Genomic DNA, 21,764 nt, shown 5'->3' with positions numbered 1-21,764 from the left:
CGATCCGGCGTTGCCATGAGCTGTGGTGTAGGTTGCAGACGCGGCTCAGATCCCGAGTTGCTGTGGCTCTGGCATAGGCCAGTGGCTACAACTCCGATGAGACCCCTAGCCTGGGAACCTCCATATGCCGCAGGAGCGGCCCAAGAAATAGCAAAAAAAAAATTAATAAATAAAGTCTTTTTGTCTTGATGAAAGTGGCTTTGGAAATTATTTTCATCTATGGAAATTAATTTGTCCAAGGCTGAGTATTTATTGGAATTTAAGATTGGCAAGAACAAAAGCATCAAATTAGCAGACCAAAAAAAGGAATTAATGCTGTCTAGCTGAAGAATGTTGATGGCATGTACCTGATGAGGATAATTTGAATAAAGCCCACAGGAAATTTTTCTTTATCTTATTTTGTTCAATTCTGTGGTGTTGCCAAGTCATTTTATATTTACAGCTGCTTTCATGTTATAAAATTATTAAACCTTTGTTTATTTGTCTATGTTTTCTTTTTAATTGTCCCAGCGCACTGACACAATTTGTAAACTGTTCCAAAGTAGTTAAATCAAAGGAAAAAGCAAAACCTTACTTTTTAAAGGTCCAAAAAGTTGGTTAACTTTGAATGAGATTTTTCAGTTTTCAAAAAAGTATTTTTTTAGAACAAGTCAATTTTTTTTTCTTTGACTTTATCATTTCGAATATGTTTTAATGGTGTATCTAGATTTACATCATTTAGGCCACTGTAAGTAACCTTTGGTTTTGCTATTTGGGATAATTATAATATCACTGGCATTCAGTTCTGCATTCCATGTGATGTTTTTCCTTCTTCGCTTGAGAAACTGTGGCTTGATTTTGGTTCATAACATGGATATTCATCTTATTTTGGAGTCCCAGAGATTTTTCCCAAGGGTCCGTGGATGCTGGGGAAAGTACAGGATGTGGAGCCAGCCCAGCCCTCCTGTTCCCTGCAGAGACTCCCTTTCTCTGTGGGGTCAAGAAGGTGTGAAACCTTCTCGTGGTGCTCACAGGTCACACCCTCTGCTTGGAAATCATGTGAATTGTATTTTAAATGCCCCTTTAAAAGAAAACCCTGTAAAACTTAGTGAAAATAATTACACAGTTATTATATGTAGTTAAGAAAGACAGTGAATACGGGAGTCCTTAAAACTGAAAAGGAATAAGACCACCTCTGTCCCCAGTGGACTCAGTTCTGAATTGTGTTTGGTATTGACCTCTGCTACTTACCTGCATTTCACTAGCTGATATGCAGGTGCATTTTTATCCATTTTAGACATTGCTTTTTGCGAGTAAATGAGGATTTAGTTCCCTTAAACCATCCCACTGGCCACATCCTGAGTTCTTCCAATATAATTATGGAACCACTTTCAGATCCTTTATTGGCTGCTTTTGTAATTGTATAGACTGTACTTACAAATTAGTTTCTCGTTCATGATTCATAGGTGAGTTTTATCAGACGGGGACTCCCCATTTTGCTTATTGGAGAATATCAGTATCCCTCACCTTTGCACGTCTCTGTCCCTTTTTCCTGCTAATTCAGTTCCCTGTACTTTTACTTCAACAGAGTTGTTAAGAACGCTGTGTTCTTTTCATTCTACCTTGGGTAGATTTCTGCTTTCTTCCTTATGTTGCCCCGTTGGAAAACGTTTGATAGGTTTTTCTTCAAAAAACATTAGATTGATAAATGACACAAAGTGAATTTTATCTAAAGACAGAAATTGGATTAAAATTGGACTCGACAAAATTCTCTTTTTTTGCTTTTTAGGGCCATACCCATAGCATATGGAAGTTCACAGGTTAGGGGTTGAATCAGAGCTGCAGCTGCTGGCCTACGCCACAGCTACAGAAACTCGGGACCCGAGCCCTGTCTGCAACCTCCACCACAGCTCACACAACGCTGGATCCTTGACCCACTGAACAAGGCCAGGGATCGAACCCGAGTCCTCATGGATCCTAGTGGGTTCATTTCCACTGTGCCACAACGGGAACTCCAGGGACTCTTCAAATTCTAAAATCGCATCCCAGATTGCATTTAGATGCAAAAAATAGTGTTACTCTTTTCCACAGAGGGATAATGTGATACTTTGTTAAGGATTTCATTACAGTAGCTGCCACTTTTTAAGCTAGCTGAGTGGTGTGTGTGTCTGTCTGTCTTTATTCAATAAGAACATCCTAGAAAGAATAGGGAAGCTCCCTGTTATTTTTATTTTAATTTGATATCACAACATGTACTATTCTTATTAGTACTATTATCTGTACTCATGTTGTACTTTATGAAAATTTCAAGAACATTTGTAATAAAATTCTTTCAACGACCTAATTTTTAGTTAAAATATGATTTTACCATTTAAAAATTATAATAAAGCTGGAGAATATTCTGTTTAGTCCATGTCTGAAGGAAAAACACTAAGTTGGTTTTGTCAATAAACACAAATGTACTTAACATTGCAGTTGCAGAATTCAAGAATATCGCTCTTGTTGGTTCAGATCTAATTAAAAATCCAAGAAATGCTTTGTAATTGGAGCTTTTAAAATAAGCTCAGTTGTTTCTGTCAGCCACCACTCTGTGTCAGAGGGAACTGCCTCTGATGCTCCTCAGAGGCGGTCAGGTCACCAGCCCCGGCCTGAGCCCTTCATCTCCAGGGAAGTCTGGCCAGTTTAAAACAGCACAGTTGGAGTTCATTTTGGGTGTTGTTTTGTTTGTTTGTTTCTGTCTTTTTAGGGCCGCACCCGTGGCATATGGAGGTTCCCAGGCTAGGGGTCCAATGAGAGCTACAGCTGCCGGCCTACACCACAGCCACAGCAGCGCAGGATCCGAGCTGCATCTCTGACCTACACCACAGCTCACGGCAGACTGGATCCTTAACCCACTGAGAGAGGCCAGGGATCAAATCCGCAACCTCACAGTTCCTAGTGTGATTCGTTTCCGCTGCGCCACAAAGGGAACTCCTGGAGTTCGTTTTGTCTTTGGAAGTGTCCCCCCATAATCCCCGCTTGTTTTTCTTTTTTTTTTTTTTTTTTTGCTATTTCTTTGGGGCCGCTCTCACGGCATATGGAGGTTCCCAGGCTAGGGGTCTCATCGGAGCTGTAGCCACCGGCCTACGCCAGAGCCACAGCAACGCGGGATCTGAGCCGTGTCTGCAACCTACACCACAGTTCCCGGCAACGCCGGATCGTTAACCCGCTGAGCAAGGGCAGGGATCGAACCCTCAACCTTATGGTTCCTAGTCGGATTCGTTAACCACTGCGCCATGACGGGAACTCCCCCGCTTGTTTTTCCCATAGGATAATTTTTCTCCCCACAGAGTGAAAGCCTCTCCATCGTGGCATACTTGAAGGCATCTTTCATATCCTCTTTGTCGTCGTTGAATGTACTTCTTTCCCAAAACTGTTCTTTAAGATGTTTCTAAGACTTTTAACAGCAACCTCCCAAAATGCGGTCAGCAGAATGGAAAGACGTGTTCCCTGAATTACTGACCATTCTTGGCACATGAAGAATGCTGCCTCTCACACTGGAATGATTTTATTAATACCGTTTTCTTGAGTAAATAGTTTAAGGATGGGACTTTTAAGCATAGACTTGGAGAACAGCCAGGGACAGGTGTTCAGCCAGCGGGAACAGCACCATGGATGCAGTGGATGAGGGGTGTGGCCGAGCCATGTGGAGAGTGGTAAGGCAGCACCAGGAGTGTCTCTGGGAGCTCAGGTGGTGCCCCAGGGCTGACAGAGCCTGCCCTGGAGCACCCGCCAGCAAGGCGCCGTGCAGCCAGCACCTTTTCTGTGAGCCGCAGAACCTCCCCCGGAGGCGCTCCAGTACCCCTGCTGAGCTGGCCCTGCGTTCTCCACAAGTGCCCTAAATCAGGAGATTGATGGGGAAGTGTGCTTTTCCTTTCCTGAGTCAGTGAGAGCCCTGTCTAGAAATTAGGCATCGTCCAGAAGGGCCTTTGTGGGAGAGCCGGTTCCTCCCCTCCTGGGCCTGCCCCGAGCCCTCAGCCCCTCAGCCCTCACCTTGTCCATCAGGGCTGATTTAACTAGAAGTCTCCTGTTTTGTAAAGGCACTCAGTGCTCCCCATCTGTTTCAGCAGCAGCCAGCAGCATCACCCATAGGAGCCCGCAGCTTTCACTTCACTGTTGATGGCAATAAGAGGTCGTCGGCCAAAGTTTCAGATGCGGTAAGTTCACCGCCCTTTGTTCCATTATAAGTAATTTTCTTAACTGAAAGGAATAATGTTCTATACCAGTTTTTAACGTATTTGAGTAACACACAGGTTTTACTTTAAAAATTCTCATTCTAGTGCATGCTCCAATTATTTTTAGTGTAAAGTTTAATTGTACAAATAGAAGCATAGGTATTAACGTTTTTTGCTTGTAGTTCTTACATATCTATAAACCAGGTTAAATTTTTTTTTTTAATTTATCTATTTATTTTTTCATTTTCCCACTGTACAGCAAGGGGGTCAGGTTATCCTTACATGTATACATTACAATTACATTTTTTCCCCCACCCTTTCTTCTGTTGCAACATGAGTATCTAGACAAAGTTCTCAATGCTATTCAGCAGGATCTCCTTGTACATCTATTCTAAGTTGTGTCTGATAAGCCCAAGCTCCCGATCCCTCCCACTCCCTCCCCCTCCCATCAGGCAGCCACAAGTCTCTTCTCCAAGTCCATGATTTTCTTTTCTGAGATGTTCATTTGTGCTGGATATTAGATTCCAGTTAAAAGTGATATCATATGGTATTTGTCTTTGTCTTTCTGGCTCATTTCACTCAGGATGAGATTCTCTAGTTCCATCCATGTTGCAGCAAATGGCATTATGTCATTCTTTTTTATGGCTGAGTAGTATTCCATTGTGTATATATACCACATCTTCCTAATCCAGTCATCTGTCGATGGACATTTGGGTTGTTTCCATGTCCTGGCTATTGTGAATAGTGCTGCAATGAACATGCGGGTGCACGTGTCTCTTTTAAGTAGAGCTTTGTCCGGATAGATGCCCAAGAGTGGGATTGCAGGGTCATATGGAAGTTCTATGTATAGATTTCTAAGGTATCTCCAAACTGTTCTCCATAATGGCTGTACCAGTTTACATTCCCACCAACAGTGCAGGAGGGTTCCCTTTTCTCCACAGCCCCTCTAGCACTTGTTATTTGTGGATTTATTAATGATGGCCATTCTGACTGGTGTGAGGTGGTATCTCATGGTAGTTTTGATTTGCATTTCTCTTATAATCAGCGATGTTGAGCATTTTTTCATGTGTTTGCTGGCCATCTGTATATCTTCTTTGGAGAAATGTCTGTTCAGGTCTTTTGCCCATTTTTCCATTGATTGATTGGTTTTTTTGCTCTTGGGTTGTATAAGTTGTTTATATATTCTAGAGATTAAGCCCTTGTCAGTTGCATCATTTGAAACGATTTTCTCCCATTCTGTAAGTTGTCTTTTTGGTTTCTTTTGGGTTTCCTTTGCTGTGCAAAAGCTTTTCAGTTTGATGAGGTCCCATAGGTTTATTTTTGCTCTAATTTCTATTGCTTTGGGAGACTGACCTGAGAAAATATTCATGATGTTGATGTCAGAGAGTGTTTTGCGTATGTTTTCTTCTAGGAGTTTGATGGTGTCCTGTCGTATATTTAAGTCTTTCAGCCATTTGGAGTTTATTTTTGTGCATGGTGTGAGGGTGTGTTCTAGTTTCATTGCTTTGCCTGCAGCTGTCCAGGTTTCCCAGCAATGCTTGCTGAATAGACTTTCTTTTTCCCATTTTATGTTCTTGCCTCCCTTGTCAAAGATTAATTGACCATAGGTGTCAGGGTTTACTTCCAGGTTCTCTATTCTGTTCCATTGGTCTGTCTGTCTGTTTTGATACCAGTACCACACTGTTTTGATGACTGTGGCTTTGTAGTGTTTCTTGAAGTCTGGGAGAGTTATGCCTCATGCTTGGTTTTTGTTTCTCAGGATTGCTTTGGCGATTCTGGGTCTTTTGTGGTTCCATATAAATGTTTGGATTGTTTGTTCTAGTTCTGTGAACAATGTCATGGGTAATTTGATAGGGATTGCATTGAATCTGTAGATTACTTTGGGTAGTATGGCCATTTTTACAATATTGATTTTCCCAATCCAGGAACATGGAATATCTTTCCATTTCTTTACATCTTCTTTGATTTCTTTGATTAAAGTTTTATAGTTCTCGGCATATAGGTCCTTTACCTCCTTGGTCAGGTGTATTCTGAGGTGTTTGATTTTGTGAGGTGCAGTTTTAAAAGGTATCGTATTTTTGTATTCCTTTTCTAATGTTTCATTGCTGGTATACAGAAATGCAGCTGACTTCTGAATGTTAATCTTATATCCTGCTACTTTGCTGAATTTATTAATCAGTTCAAGGAGTTTTGGGGTTGAGTCCTTAGGGTTTTCTAGGTATAGTATCATGTCATCTGTATACAGTGACAGTTTTATCTCTTCTCTTCCTATATGGATGCCTTTTATTTCTTTTGTTTGCCTAATTGCTGTGGCTAGGACTTCCAAAACTATGTTGAAGAGCAATGGTGAGAGTGGGCATCCCTCTCTTGTTCCAGATTTGAGTGAGAAGGCTTTCAGTTTTTCCCCATTGAGTATTATATTTGCTGTGGGTTTATCATAAATGGCTTTGATTATATTCAGGAATGTTCCCTCTATACCCACTTTGGCGAGGGTCTTGATCATGAATGGATGTTGGACTTTGTCAAATGCTTTTTCTGCGTCTATTGAGATGATTATATGATTTTTGACTTTTTTTTTTGTTAATGTGGTGTATGATGCTGATTGATTTGCGTATGTTGAACCATCCTTGTGAACCTGGGATGAACCCAACCTGTAAACCAGGTTAAACTTTAAGTAAACAAAACAATGAAATACAAATGTCAGGTTAATAGTATTTACTGGAATGCCTGGTGACAAACACCTGCTCAGCTGAGGACTGAGCAGCTCCTTGGCCCGTCTCTCTGTTGAAGAAACTGAAATCCACTCACGTGTTCCTTTCTCATAACCTCACGATGGTTACGGAATGCTAGTTGACACCTTCTCGGTGGTAAATACAACATGAACCTAGGATCGACTTGTGTCCTCAGCGCCTGGGTGGTTGCCCAGGTGAACTGGACGACGCTCACCTGAATGCTGACCACACTGAGCGGTTGCCTGAGAAGGTTGCAGATCACAGGTGGGGAATCATGATCCGTGTACCACGTTAGAAGAAGCTTAGATGTGTATGAGCCTGTGGGTGTGGATGTAAAGGTAAAAAGGTGAGTAAAAATGATAATCAAATCACTTATATGTGGAATCTTGAACATGGCGCAATTGAACCTCTCTGCAGAACAGAAACCGACGCAGACGTGGAGAACACACTCGTGGTTGCTGGGGGGGGGGAGGGGATGGCTGGGGCGTTTGGGGTTGGTACATGCAAACCACTGCATTTAGGATGGGCGAGCGATGAGGTTCTACTGTGCAGCACGGGACTGTGCCCCCTGTCTTGGGCTAGAACATGATGGGAGATGAAATGAGGCAAAGAATGTATATATATGTATGATTGGGTCACTTTGCTGTACGGCAGAAATTGGCACAGCAGTATGAATCAACTATAACTAAAAAAATCTCTTCTTAAAAAAGATGGTAATTGAAAAGAAAAACCACAATTAGAACTGGCATTTCGATTTGTGATGTTGCCCTCCTCTGCCCTCTGGTTCCCTGCTTTGAGTTGTCAGCATTTCAGCTAAGCAGCGGGTGGCCTAGCTCCGCGGGTTAGGGCGCTGCTGTTGACAGAACTGAAGATGTGCCCCCCACGCTGCTGTGACTCCTGCCTGGCACCTCATGGTCTGTCCCAGCGCAGGCTGGAGCCTTTGCCAAAACCACGGTCTCAGTGTCCAGGGTCCTGGTTAACCTGGAGGTTGACAGATGAGTTTTTCTTTTCCAGATTTCTACGCAGTACCCAGTAGTGGATCATGAATTTGACGCAGTGGTGGTTGGTGCCGGAGGGGCAGGCCTGCGAGCTGCGTTTGGTCTCTCTGAGGCCGGGTTTAACACAGCCTGCGTTACGAAGCTCTTTCCCACCAGATCACACACTGTTGCAGCCCAGGTATGGGGGCTCCCCAGTCCTTTCGGTGTCTGTGAGGTGCTTCAGGGTGTGTGTCCCCTCTGCCCTGGAGCTTCCTCGCCTGCCATCTCTGCCCACGCTGCCCCCACCCCCTGGTACGCACCGGACCACGTATTTTGCATCTTTTTAGGCCAGCTTTCTGTGTCCTGCTACTGTAGTACTTGCTATTTTGTATTAGGACTGGTGTCATCTAAAGGGAGTAATGCAGTTGAAAGTTGGGGCTGTGGCGGGTGTAAATGTTTGTCCCTTTGTCCGTGTACTGGGATTTCTGTGACTCTGAGGGACAGGCAGTGGGCGGGCGGGGGCCGTGCAGAGGAGGAAAGCGGGGGTGGGGAGTGTGGTTCTGAGCCCTTGGCAGTGAGCACATCCTGTCTCCAACACGTGCCCTTAAGCAGCATTGGGAATCTCTGTCATAAAATTATTGGGTAGGTCTGCCGAGTCCCTTTCACAGGCTGGGTTTGGAAAGTAAGAAGCCTTGTCCCTCTCACTGGGGAGGTGCCTGAGGCGGGGGGAGTCCGTCACTGGACCCTGTCCAGGTTGGAAGCTGCTGGCAGGGAGATCCCTCGCACTCCTCTCCCATGAGCACTTGGCTTTTCTTTTTCTGCACCTGATGCCAGTCCGGAGGCAGTGGGGAGGTGGGCCTGGAAGATGCTGTTGGCCTCTTGCCAAGGCTCCTGGGGCTGCTCGTGTTTCAGGGAGGCATCAATGCTGCCCTGGGGAACATGGAGGAGGACAACTGGAGGTGGCATTTCTACGACACTGTGAAGGGCTCCGACTGGCTGGGGGACCAGGACGCCATCCACTACATGACAGAGCAGGCCCCCGCCTCCGTGGTAGAGGTAACGTCCCCGCTGGCCGGCCCGTGTGGGCGGGTGGCCAGCAGAATGGCCACGACCTGCTGGAACGGGGACTCTCCCTGCTGGTGCTGATGTTTTTGTAGGATGTCTTCACGCGGGGTCTCTAGAGAACAGCTCCGGTGTGAGTCGGCCAAGTGCTAGGTGCTAGGTGTTTGCGCTTGTTTCCCAGCTAGAGAATTACGGCATGCCGTTCAGCAGAACCGAAGATGGCAAGATCTACCAGCGCGCCTTTGGCGGACAGAGCCTCAAGTTCGGGAAGGGCGGGCAGGCCCATCGGTGCTGCTGCGTGGCCGACCGCACTGGCCACTCACTGCTGCACACGTTGTACGGAAGGGTGAGCCACCCCGGGTGCCTGGGTGGTGGGTGAGGCCGGACAGGCACGTGTGAGGAGGGAAGCTGCGCTGGGGAGAGGCCAGCGTGGTGGCCTGTCCCCCCGGCGTCGCTTCAAAAGCAGCAGGCTAGCCGGGTCGTTGTTAACCTGAAAGGATTTATTTTAGGAGGAGGTCCCGTCATGGTTCAGTGGAAACAAATTACGCAGGTTCCATCCCTGGCCTCACTCAGAGAGTTAAGCATCCGGCGTTGCCGTGAGCTGTGGTGTAGGTTGCAGACACAGCTTGGTTCCTTCATTGCTGTGGCTGTGGTGTAGGTCACAGAGGAGGCTGAGATCTGATGTGGGTGTGGCTGTGGTTTAGGCTGGCAGCTGCAGTTCCAGTTGGACCCCTAGCCTGGGAACTTCCATATGCTGCATCTGCAGCCCTAAAAAGATTAAAAAAAAAAAAAATGTATTTTAGAAAATGAAAATGATAGTCACTATATATATCAGGTTTGAACTTGGGATCTGTCATGTTGAAAGGGTAGGAACAGAGCACATATTTTGAGGCTCTTTGCCCACTGAGTTTCTGAATTGATTGCTTTATTTTAATACTTCGCAGTTTAAACTGGCTTATGACTTTGAGAGACAGTGGTCACTGGATAAGCAGGGCCAACTTTGACCAAATAGTCAATATTTTGAATAATGTTGATTCAGCGTAATGAGTATTCTGTACTCTTGTTTTCAGTGGGGACAGATCATTGATTTGCAGGTGTTAAGACACCAGGGGGCTGTGGGTTCTCGAGCCTGGGCTGGCGCAGTCCAGGATTGACCCTTCTTCTGGGCTGGAAACATGCGGGGGGTTTTGTTTTACTGGCATTAAGTGGCCACGTGATGGCAGTGCCCACCTACTGTAGCCTGGTCTCAGGTGAGACTGTGTCCGTGGACCCAGCTCTGGCGGCAGCTCTGAGGGGAGGTCCGTGCTGTGTGTGGCGCCTCTTGGGGTTGTGTGGAGCTGGGAGATGCGTCCCATGTTACGGCGTCCTCTTCGGATGCGTTGGTGCAGCTTTGTCACGCAGTGGCATCGGCAGTGTCGCCCACGGGTGGACGTCTGCGACTCCTTTTCCAGCCCACTCTCCGCCGAGGTCTGCCTGGCCCCTCGGCCCCACACTGGACCAGCGACCCTAACCCGTTGGGTTTCGCAGCGTGGTTGCAAGCGCAGGATCTCTTTACCTTCTCTTTCAGTCTCTGCGGTACGATACCAGCTATTTTGTGGAGTATTTTGCCTTGGATCTCCTGATGGAAAACGGGGAGTGTCGTGGAGTCATCGCCCTGTGCATCGAAGACGGGTCCATCCACCGCATCAGAGCCAGGAACACTGTTGTCGCTACCGGGTAGGAACTGGTGTTGCGTTTACTTCTCTGCGGGCAGGCTGAGCGCTGGCGTCTTCATTCTAATAAAAACAGAGGCGTTATGGAGGAAGGGCTGAGGCCCGGGCTGTGACTTAATCCAGTGAGGGTTGCAGCTTTGCCAGCCTCAGGGAGACACCGGCACCCGCCTTGGGTTGGCGACAAAGTGTCATTGGATCACAACTGGGGGGACCCTGTGGAAACTAAGGCCTGGGGAGGCGTGTGGTGCTTTCTGAAGTGACAGCTCTTGCTTTTAATGGACTTTGCGTTTCTGCGGATGTCTGGGCGGATGAGTGCTGTTCATGGGAGGAGGTGAGTAAATTCCATCTGCTACACCGTCAGTCTGGTATTTCAGCCCTTACACGCCTTAAGTGTTATTTTAGCACTTAAAAAAGTGAATCCAGGGGTTCCTGTCGTGGCGCAGTAGAAATGAACCCGATTAGCATCTACAAGGTTGCAGGTTCGATCCCTGGCCTTGCTCAGTGGGTTAAGGATCCAGCGTTGCCGTGAGCTCTGGTATAGGTCACAGACTCGACTCGGATCCCATGTTGCTGTGGCTGTGTGTAGGCTGGCAGCTGTAGCTCTGACTCAGCCCCTAGCCTGGGAACTTCCATATGCTGAGGGTTCAGCCCTAAAAAGCAAGGGGAAAAAAAAAAAGTGAATCTGTGAATGTCTTTATATTTTATTATAAAAGTAACACGTCGTTACCAGAGCGATCATTCACTCAGCACAAAGGTGCCCTGAAGGACCAGCGAGAGCTCCCCTCCAGTTGTCCAGGGCAGAGTGTACAGGCGGCCCTCCCAGAGGAGCTACTCCCTGGGCTGCTCTGTCCCCTCCGGTCCCTTAGAAGGGAGGTGTTGATGGCACGCTGGTGCAGTGACCTCTCGGCTGGCCCATCTGTCTTCCAGAGGCTACGGCCGCACGTACTTCAGCTGCACGTCCGCCCACACCAGCACCGGAGACGGCACCGCCATGGTCACCAGGGCGGGCCTTCCCTGCCAGGACCTGGAGTTCGTGCAGTTCCACCCTACAGGTAGACAGATCATGCGCTTCGTGGCTGACATTCCGTCCCTGGGGGACTCTGCTCTCTTGTGTCTCAGCCCCTGGGACTTCCTCTTGCTCCCCCGCGGCGGCGAGGCCACCCTCACCCCTCTGGGCCTGGTCTTGGCAATGATGGCCCCGTGGCCCTCTCCTTGACTGGGGCGTCAGCTCCCTCTGGGAGGCAGGGGCAGGTCTGTCCCCTTTACTGCCATCCTCAGGGCGCAGCAAGTGCTAGGACCTCCATTGGCAGAGCCAGAGGGGTTATACCTGGGCAGAGAAGTGGCACAGGGTGAGTTCCGGGGGCAGCCAGGCTCCCTGAGGTGTTAGCTGGTGAGAAGGTACGAGTGCACGTGTGGCCAGGAGCCTGAGGGGCTTGGCAAGTTCCATCTGGAACCTTCTTTCTGGCTTGTTCTCTGTCAGCAGATAAGCCACCACCACGCTGAAGAACCAGGCCTGTGTTTGTCCTGCTCTGTCAGCCTGTTCTTCCTGAGCTCTGGCAGGGATGGGAAATACTTGTGAATTAATTCCCTCTGTACTTAGAGCGCCATTCCTTTTGTTTCTTTTTCGATGTGCGGGAACTAAGCCACTGGAAGAAATGCCATTAATGATGAGATGCAGGGTTTTGCATCTTGTTCTGAAAGCAGGGTAACCCTTGGTGCGCTCATAAAAGTGTCAGCCTTCAAACTACCCGATGCGACACGTGCACGTCCAGCACAGGGTGGCCTTGTCCTCGTTACATCAAGGGATGGTCGAGATTAGGGCACAGGGCCCCCCACTAGATTTGGGTCTGGCCCTGACCTGCCCAGTGTCGTATTAGTGGGCTTGTCTCTGAGAATGGGGAACACCCCCCCCCCGGAGTGCGCTGAGCAGTGGAACTGTACACAGAGCTGCACCCAAGCCAAGGCTGTAACCATCGTTGCCTCACTGACGACTGGTTACTTTAGATGTCAACTTTCCAGACTGGTCAGCACAAATTCATCGTGCAGAAGGACTTTCAGAAATTAAACCCCCCGAGAAACCTAACCCATCCTTTATCATGTCCTCAGCGAGGTGCTGGGCAAGCTGCTCGTTGCCCAGCCGAGCTCCCTCTGCAGCCTGGCCACTGCTTTCTGTCACTCAGCCCTCCCTCCATCCCGTCACGTCTAGCCAGTGTGTCCCCCCCCATGCCCACCCCTGCCCCTGGCATCTCGGGGAAAGTGTGATTTCAGGTGACACGGTTGTGATCGGCTGGTTCTTGGCAGGCATCTACGGCGCTGGCTGTCTCATCACAGAGGGGTGCCGCGGAGAGGGAGGCATCCTTATCAACAGCCAGGGTGAGAGGTTCATGGAGCGCTACGCCCCCGTCGCAAAGGACCTGGCATCCAGGGACGTCGTGTCCCGGTCCATGACTCTGGAAATCCGGGAAGGAAGGTGTGTGTGGTGGTCCCCAGCGCCCACCCTGCCCTCGGGGCTGTTGTTCACGTCTTCGGTCCAGCTCAGGCCGGGTGGCTTCTGTGTGAGTGTCAGCGCCACCCCCTCAGGAGGCTCGTGAGCATTTGACTGTTGTCTGTCGGTTTATGGCCTCTGAAGATGTACATCTTGGAGTTCCCTGGTGACTCAGCAGGTTAAGGGTCCGGCATTGTCACCGTTCTGGGATAGGTTCAGTCCCTGGCCTGGGAACTTCCACATGACTTGAGTGAGGCCAAAAGAAGTTTTGAGAAGTTTAGCCAGTTTTCTGTAAATCTTTCTCAAATCTGTGAAACATAATTTGTGTGAGTTTGTGATAGCGACACTGTGTGTGTGTGTGTGTGTGTGTGTGTGTTGGGGGTTCGGGGGGGACCCACTCCACCCTGAAGTTAGCACGTGAGCTTCGGTGGTGTGTTGTTTAGCCCGCAGGTGGTTGGGGGCTTCGAGGTTGATGGGCGGTTTGTTCCTGAGTAAAAGCCATTGGAGGCCTCAGCGCCTGACACCCACCCACTGGCGGGACACTGGCTAGGTTCCTGCGGGCGTGGGCCCTGGAGATGTACGCTTGTGCATGAGAAGTGAGACGTTGGGGGGTGGTCTTGGGAGCATTGGGAGTTCACTACGGAGAGCCTGGCAGATCGTGGCCTCCCAGCCCTGGTGCGAGCTTGGTGAGGGGGGGTGGCTGTCCGCCCTGACACCTAGTGGGCACCGAGGAAAGACGCTGTGAAGAGGTGGCGTTAGTGCAGGGGACATCTTCTGCAGGCCTGAAGAGTGTGAAGCCTTGTGGGCGCGGGGTCTGTGGCCGCGGGTCTGCTGATGGCTGTCCTTGGCCTCCCCCTGACGGTCTCTCCCCCCAGAGGCTGCGGCCCCGAGAAGGACCATGTGTACCTGCAGCTGCACCACCTCCCCCCTGAGCAGCTGGCGGTGCGCCTGCCTGGCATCTCGGAGACGGCCATGATCTTCGCGGGTGTGGACGTCACCAAGGAGCCGATCCCCGTGCTCCCCACCGTGCACTATAACATGGGCGGCATCCCCACCAACTACAAGGGGCAGGTGAGGCGCCAAGACGCTCCCAGGCGGGCTCCTCGGCGAAGCCCTGTGGGCGCTGGTGCTGCTGCAGGGTGCGGGGGCCTTGGCCATCGTCCAGTCGTTGTGCTCCTGCCTTCGTTAACTATTACTAGTTGATGAATCCCTCCTTCGTGAACAGAGGTAAAGGCCATTTGCCGTCTCTCCAGTTGTTAGTGACTTTCCTCCCCGAGCGCGTGCGGTAACCTGTGAATCTCGTGTCCTCCCGCCGAGGGCCTTTGGGCGGCTGCGGCTTGCAGAGGGCTCTGCGCCACTTTATTCCGGGCCCTCGTGCGGCGAGGGGTTGGCTGCTGAGGTCTGACGACGACCCCGGTCCTCTGCCTCGCAGTTGAAAGTTCTTCCACCTGCTGTGCCCCTCCTGAGTCCCGGGCACTTCAGGTGGTGGGCGAGGTCCCGCCGGGTGTGAGTGGGACTGGGAGGCCTTGACCTGGGCCGGGCGGGGGGGGGGAGGAGGCTGGGCCGTGTCTTCACCGCTTCCTTCCCACCCCTGCTGTAGGGCAGGTGGCCTGTGCAGACGGCCCTCAGGAATCTAGTCTCTTTCCTCAGGTTCTGAGGCACGTCAACGGCCAGGACCAGGTGGTGCCTGGGCTGTACGCCTGCGGAGAGGCTGCCTGTGCCTCGGTGCACGGTGCCAACCGCCTGGGGGCAAACTCGCTCCTGGACCTCGTTGTCTTCGGCCGGGCATGTGCCCTGAGCATCGCGGAGTCCTGCAGGCCAGGTACACTTCCCTCCAGTGGCCTGGTGTTTCCGGAGACCGGAGGTTACAGAGCCTGGATCTGTAACTGGAAGTTTACTCCCTGGTCAAGAGTGGGGGCCAGTGCTGCCCTTCCCCCCGCACCCCACCCGAAGTGAAGAAACAGAAATTCAGAGATGTTTATGGTTGTAGACCTGAGGCTCGATACAGGCCGGGGGGGCCGTTAGGAGAGTAAACTTTTTAGTCAGATTGTTTGAGGTTGTTATGTTCTGCTCAGAAAAGTCACTATTGGGAAATTATTATCTTGAGGAGGTTTATCATATCACATATCACTTGTCAGGTATGGGTTACTTACCTTTAAGAAAATGTCTTCGATTGGTATAAATGGTACTTGGAGAAATTAGTAAAATAATAAAAACAAAATAGAACTAAATTTCTTAAAGAAGAAAGGGATGAGCTAATGTTCTCCCTCTTTGGTGAGACTGGATTTCCAGCAGAGGTTTTGCTCCTTGTGGTGATAATTTGCTGAGGAAGAAACCTGTGCTGCTCTGACGCCACCGCTAGTGCTCGTTTTGTGTAGCTGGCGCCTGATAGCAGCCGTTCAGCAGGGCAGGAGGTGGGGGCTCCCCCTTTGACAGTGAGCAAAAGTATAACTTAGGTGCTTTATGCTCTTCTGTCTGAAGGATCAGAGCACACTTTAAAAAACTTTGGCAGTTCCCCTTGTGGGTCAGCGGGTTAAGAATCCAACGTAGTGTCCATGCGGCTCCCTGGCCACGCTCGGCGGGGTGAGGGTCCAGCACTGCCGTGAGCCGTGGCGGAGGTCACAGGTGCGGCTCAGACCCTGCGTGGCTGCGGCTGTGGCTCTGATTCCATTACCCACGTGCAGCCACATGAAGGAATCTCCAGTGCACCAGGCTGTGTGATCCACTCAAGAGGCCACGTAGGTGTGATGCCTTCTGTGACATTCTGGAGAAGGAAACCAGGGCAGGAGCTGCGCGTGGTCGCCAGAGGCTGGGGACACTCATGGTGGGGCTTACACAGCTCTGCTTGTCAGAACAGCAAACGGCTCTAAAGGGGGAATTGCAGCTTTGTGACGTTTTCATTTTTAGAAACAGAAAAGGAAAAATGTTTGCAGCACTAATTTTCCCCAAATGGGAATATTATAAATATTGAAATACTTAGACTCTATTCTGTACTCCAATCACGGTGATTATAGGCTCCTGTTCATGTGTTAAAATTTAAAGGATTAAAAACAGAAGCAAAGAAAATCGCCTCCTTAGAGGCTCGGGGAGGTCTTGGCCTTGGAGGGAGAGGGCCTGCAGGCCTTTGTCTCCTGTGTTTGACACCTGCGTGCAGTACATTCTGTGAAAACGCATTTAGAAACGTCATCCCCCAAAAGCTTAGAAACTCTCAAGACATTTATCTTTTGAGAAAGGCAAGAACAGCAAGTCTTGAGGTTTAGGTAAGAGGGTACGGGGCCAGGGTCAGCAGGAGGCCCTTGAACACCTTTGGCCAGGACACGTCACCTCCCCACCCCAACCCCTTGTCCCTGAAGTCTGAGAACCCCGAGGGGGAGTTAGCGCGCAGAAGTAGTGGGAACAGCTCTTCTGGAGGGTGCGGGTTTTCCTTGATGGAGTAGTGGTGCAGGTTTGTTCACATAAATCTTAAGTTTTGACATGAAGAGACAGTTCCTGTTTTGCTCATTCTCAGAGTACTTATGGGACACATAGTTTTGCCAGAGATTTTGTCTTTTTGTTTATCCTTAGGCCTCAAGTCAAAGGATGATGCCTCCGGGGTAGGGAGGTACAGGCCGGTGCTCTGCCTGCATTTTCCATCCCCCTGAAAGGGCCTCATACGCGTTTGTTCTGTTCTGTTTTTCCAAAGGAGATAAAGTTCCCTCAATTAAACCAAATGCTGGGGAGGAATCGGTCATGAATCTTGACAAACTGAGATTTGCGAACGGAACCATAAGGACATCGGAGCTGCGGCTCAGCATGCAGAAGGTAGGCACTGGGGTGGGCTCTGCAGTGAGCAGCCGCTGTGCCCTAGCCCTGCGCTGGGGTTGCTGAGTCAGGGAGGCGCGTTCAGGCCTGAGTAAGAGAGAAGCGCCCGGGCGGTGTGGCAGGCAGTGCACTGACCAGTTCACGTTCCTGTAAAAAGTCTGAAAGTCGGCAGTTGCGGGCACGGGCTCCTTGCCATGCGGACGAAACGCTGACAGGTGCTCTATCGCAGTCGATGCAGAGCCACGCCGCAGTGTTCCGCGTGGGCAGCGTGTTACAGGAAGGCTGTGAGAAGATCCTCCGGCTCTACGGAGACTTGCAGCACCTGAAGACGTTTGACAGAGGTGAGCGGTTCCGGGGCCCAGCCTGGCCTGCTGGGCGCTTGGGGGCCTGGCCTCGCTGAGTGGCCCTGGCTGGGTCCCGTCGTCTGACGTGTGCCTGGTGTCCCCAGGAATGGTCTGGAACACTGACCTGGTGGAGACCCTGGAGCTGCAGAACCTGATGCTTTGCGCCCTGCAGACCATTTATGGGGCAGAGGCCCGGAAGGAGTCCCGTGGCGCTCACGCCAGGGAGGATTTCAAGGTGGGCCTGCCTTTGTGTGCTGGTGCCACTTGCGTGCCACTGTCCTCCCGCTGTCTGTCTGCTCTGCCTCCCATGCTGCGCCCTCTGCACTTCCCGGAAGTCACGGAGGGGCTCTCGCTATATTCTCACCGTGCTCAGTCCTAGGGTGATGTTTTCTTGCTTTGGGTCACTGTTGCTGCATCTCTGAGCCTTGCCAGCACAAAGATCAGCGTGCAGCTGGCACCATTTCCTGGGGGGGCACTCCCTTCCTGATCGGAAATGATGAGTCAGCATGGGCCCCCTTGTTTGGGAAGGGATTGAGAGCCTCATCTCAGGTCACTGGTTTTTTAAATGAACTGGTTTTTATGGAGAGCTCAGATTCTGCAGAAAGGAGTCCCTGGCTTGCAGTGTCAGGTTCATGGAAGGGGCTGTGCGGGGACGGGGCACGCTTGCGGGACCCTAGCCAGTTTGCCACGAAGCACACTCAGGCTTTGGTCCTGGACAGTGTTTGGGTAGCTCAGCTGGAGGCTGAGCAGGAAGAACTAGACTTTGGTGCCATGTGAGGCTTATGAACTAATCCTCTGCTACTGGAGCTGGCTTAGAGTCGCCTCGGACTCGGGTAGAGGAGGAGGTCAGGGAGCCTGGCCCTGTGCACCGAGGACGGAAGCCTCTCCTGGAAGCCTGTTGTTGGTGGTTCCTGTGGCTGCAATGCCTCAGCAGCTGCACAGGCAGAACCTGCTCACCCTGGGAGGGCCCTGTGCGTGTGTGCATGCATGTGCGTGTGCCCGGTAGGTGCAGGTATAGAAGCCAAGGGCGTGCGCCCCAGGCAAGAGCTCTCCCTCAGCAGAAATGGCCAAGAGGTCCGGGGCTTTGGGTTTTATTTGAAGAGACGTGTGTGTCTTATCTGGTACCACGGGCAAGATGTTCCTGAAGCGTTTTCAGCTTCTCTTTAAAAGTTTTTGAAAATTTTAATGTGTTTGCTAAAACTGGAACATTTAAATAAAAAGGCTGAAAGAAAAAGCGGAGTTCTCCAGGAGTGTAGAGTGAAAAGACGAAGCTTAGGTAAACGTTTACGTGCACGGAGGGTGGATTTCATTCCAGCGTCGGTCCTGGATGTCGAAACGCAGCAGTGGCGTCCAGGATCCCGCTGCGCTGCCATGGCGATGGGACAGATACAGGGCAGGGGCCCTGGGCTGGGCCACCGCGGAGAGAGGGCCTCATCGGCCCGCCCACTGCGTGCCCTGCTCGGCGGCACGTTCTTGCCCTGTGCTCCTCAGGCCAGCTCTGTGCATGTGGGAGCCATGGGACCTGTAGAGGGGACGTGGGTTGGGCACGGAGGGCGGCAGGTCCTGACTTTGAACAAGGTTGGCTTTGACGTGGCGCCCTCCTCGTTGAGTGGGGTCTGGGGGATTAATGTCCCACCTGTCTCGTGTGTCTGTTGAACGAGTGTGCCGTGTTTTCTGGTCACCTTGCTCTGTAGAATAATTGTCGATAGCATTTTCTGAACTAAACTTACTTTCTGTGGCCTCAGGAGCGGGTTGACGAGTACGATTACTCCAAGCCCATCCAGGGGCAGCAGAAGAAGCCGTTCCAGGAGCACTGGCGGAAGCACACGCTTTCCTATGTCGATGTCAAGACCGGGAAGGTATCTGGGGAACGGGTTCGGCTCGAGTGCGCTGATGCGTGTGCTGTCCCCACGTGCTGTGCAGTCAGTGTTTGCTGAACTGAGAGAAGCAGCATGGATTTAAACTGACCGTTGACAGATCTGAGACACCACTGAAAGGACACTGTCAGTCAGCCTTCTGCCTGGACATAGAATCCCCCATGGGGCGGGTGGTTCACAAGGGGCGCCTCGCACAGCACCGTTGCGGGGCAGGCGTGATTGCCAGGGGCCTGTGGTCGGGGAGGAGATGAGACGGAGGTTTCTGAGCCCCTGGAGAACTGGGGTCAGGGTGGGGTTGGGGCTGGAAAGCAGCCCTCCCCTCCTTTCCTTTTGACTGGGCTTCCTAGAAGCAGCCTCAGGGATGCTGTTCAGCCCTTCACTTCCAGGCAGGGGGAGTGGAGGAGGGGCAGGGCAGGCAGGGGGAGTCCTGGGAACAGCCAGCTGAGAGTGCAGGGGGCCCACAGCCCAGTTACTCCTCTGGAGCATGACTCACCCGGTTGGCATTTCTGCCAGACATTAAGATTCAGAAATAACTAAGATAAAAAGTGTTTCTCCTTAAGCTTTTCAGAGCTCGTAGGGGATAGTCTGAATTTTCCATCTCCATCTACAGAAATTAAGTTGTGCAGTGTTCTCACACTTCTGTGGGCGCCCAGTGTGACGATTTAGTTTGCGGACAGTAGTTTTCCTAATTTTTCACGTAGGCTATTTTCTGACAGTGTATGGCATCAGACTGTCCTCTCAGTACAGCCTATCATTATAATGATTGGGTGTTTTTGTGACTACCAAGGAAATACATGCTCATTTTAGAGAGTAAAAGAATAAAGAAAGTTAACATTTATAAACTCACCAGTAAGAGATATTCTATATTTCCTTCAAGTCTGTGTGTATAAATATCAACCCAGGGAGTTCCCTGGTAGCTCAGTGGGTTGAGGACCTGGCACTGTCACTGCTATGGCATGGGTTCAGTCTGTTGCCTGGGAACTTCCATATGCCTCAGAAGTGGCAAAAACAAATAAACAATCTCTTAGAAATAGGAAAAAACTAGGAGTTCCCGTCGTGGCGCAGTGGTTAACGAACCCGACTAGGAACCATGAGGTTGCGGGTTCGGTCCCTGCCCTTGCTCAGTGGGTTAAGGATCCGGCGTTGCCGGGAACTGTGGTGTAGGTTGCAGACGCGGCTCAGATCCCGCGTTGCTGTGGCTCTGGCGTAGGCCGGCGGCTACAGCTCCGATGAGACCCCTAGCCTGGGAACCTCCATATGCCGCGGGAGCAGCCCAGGAAATGGCAAAAAGACAAAACAAAAAAAAAAATAAATAAAGAAATAGGAAAAAACTAGGGAGTTCTTGTAGCCCGGTGGGTTATGAACCCAACTAGTATCCATGAGGATGTGGGTTTGATCTCTGGCCTTGCTCAGTGGGTTAAGGATCCAGTGTTGCCGTAAGTTGCAGTGTAGGTCCCACATATGGCATGGATCCTGCATTGCTGTGGCTGTGGTGTAGGCCGGCAACTGCAGCTCTGATTTGTCCCCTAGCCTGGGAACCGCCATGTAGTGCGGGTGGGGCCCTAAAAAGTAAAAAAGAAGTAGAAAAAAATACAAATAAATACATAGTTTACACATAATTAAAGGATGACAGCGTTTATAGGGTTTCACCTACTTTTTGAGCATTTTCAGTTTTAGTTTAAAGCATTGAGAATTTGGCAGTATGTTTTGTTTTTGTTTTTGGCCATGCCTGTGGCATGCAGAAGTTCCCAGGCCAAGGATCAAAGCCAAGCCACAGCAGTGAAAACCCTGGGTCCTTAACCTGCTGCACCACCAGGGAACTCCCTGGTACAGTGTTATTTTAATTGTTGTATTTTCTTACATGGATTTTCATAGTCAGACCTGAATTTGTTATTGAAATAGTCCAGTGGATCCCTTTTTTTGCTTTTTAGGGCTGAACCTGTGGCATATGGAGGTTCCCGGGCTAGGGGTCCAATCAGAGCTGTAGCTGCTGACCTAACACCACAGCCACAGCAATGTGGGATCCGAGCTGCATCTGCGACCTACACCACAGCTCACGGCCATGCTGGATCCCTAACCCACTGAGCAAGGCCAGGGATCGAACCTGTGTCCTCATGGATGCTAATCAGATTTGTTAACCACTGGGCTACAACAGGAACTCGGGATCCCTGTTTTTAAGTTCCTGAATGTTTGCAAATCTGCCTTGTGGTTAATTTTCTGGAAGCATGCGAGAGAACGGTTTGTTCATTTTTGTGCACTAACTCTTTTTTCAGGTCTCTCTGGAATACAGACCCGTAATCGACAAAACTTTGAATGAAGCTGACTGTGCCACTGTCCCCCCAGCCATCCGCTCCTACTGAGGAGACCGGCCTTACCAGCTCTTGTAATTATGTATAATAGCTCACACAGTGTTCATGTCACAACTGCCCTCTTCAGTTCTGCCCTCGAGCGACTGAGGTGCCGCTTGATAGAGATGGTCTGCCTGAGGCCGGTCGCAGCCAGGAGGTGCCCCGCTTGCCTTTGTCCCTGCTTCGTTCTTGTGAAATAATAAAACTGGGCACAATTCCCAAGTGAAACACCA

The 21,764-nt window shown here is 50.3% G+C and overlaps 1 protein-coding gene across 2 annotated transcripts in view; it reads left to right on the top strand.

Moving 5' to 3' along the window:
* SDHA (succinate dehydrogenase complex flavoprotein subunit A) overlaps positions 1-21,764 on the top strand; it is a 24,515-nt gene extending 2,751 nt beyond the window's left edge. Inside the window, exons 2-15 of one of the 2 annotated variants that reach the window (XM_021076931.1) lie at positions 4,089-4,175; positions 7,940-8,101; positions 8,815-8,958; positions 9,146-9,310; positions 10,532-10,680; positions 11,604-11,728; positions 12,978-13,146; positions 14,037-14,232; positions 14,812-14,983; positions 16,844-16,962; positions 17,192-17,303; positions 17,411-17,541; positions 19,052-19,165; positions 21,457-21,764. In XM_021076931.1, the coding sequence (XP_020932590.1) occupies positions 4,089-4,175; positions 7,940-8,101; positions 8,815-8,958; positions 9,146-9,310; positions 10,532-10,680; positions 11,604-11,728; positions 12,978-13,146; positions 14,037-14,232; positions 14,812-14,983; positions 16,844-16,962; positions 17,192-17,303; positions 17,411-17,541; positions 19,052-19,165; positions 21,457-21,543 (1,932 nt within the window). In that variant the 3' untranslated portion in view covers positions 21,544-21,764. Of the gene's footprint in view, positions 1-4,085; positions 4,176-7,939; positions 8,102-8,814; positions 8,959-9,145; positions 9,311-10,531; positions 10,681-11,603; positions 11,729-12,977; positions 13,147-14,036; positions 14,233-14,811; positions 14,984-16,843; positions 16,963-17,191; positions 17,304-17,410; positions 17,542-19,051; positions 19,166-21,456 lie in introns of both variants that reach the window. The other variant, XM_021076930.1, reaches the window with a different exon arrangement.

This window comes from Sus scrofa, chromosome 16 (assembly GCF_000003025.6).
Source record: "Sus scrofa isolate TJ Tabasco breed Duroc chromosome 16, Sscrofa11.1, whole genome shotgun sequence".
NCBI classification, from domain to species: domain Eukaryota; kingdom Metazoa; phylum Chordata; class Mammalia; order Artiodactyla; family Suidae; genus Sus; species Sus scrofa.
This window is presented reverse-complemented; position numbering and strand designations above follow the sequence as displayed.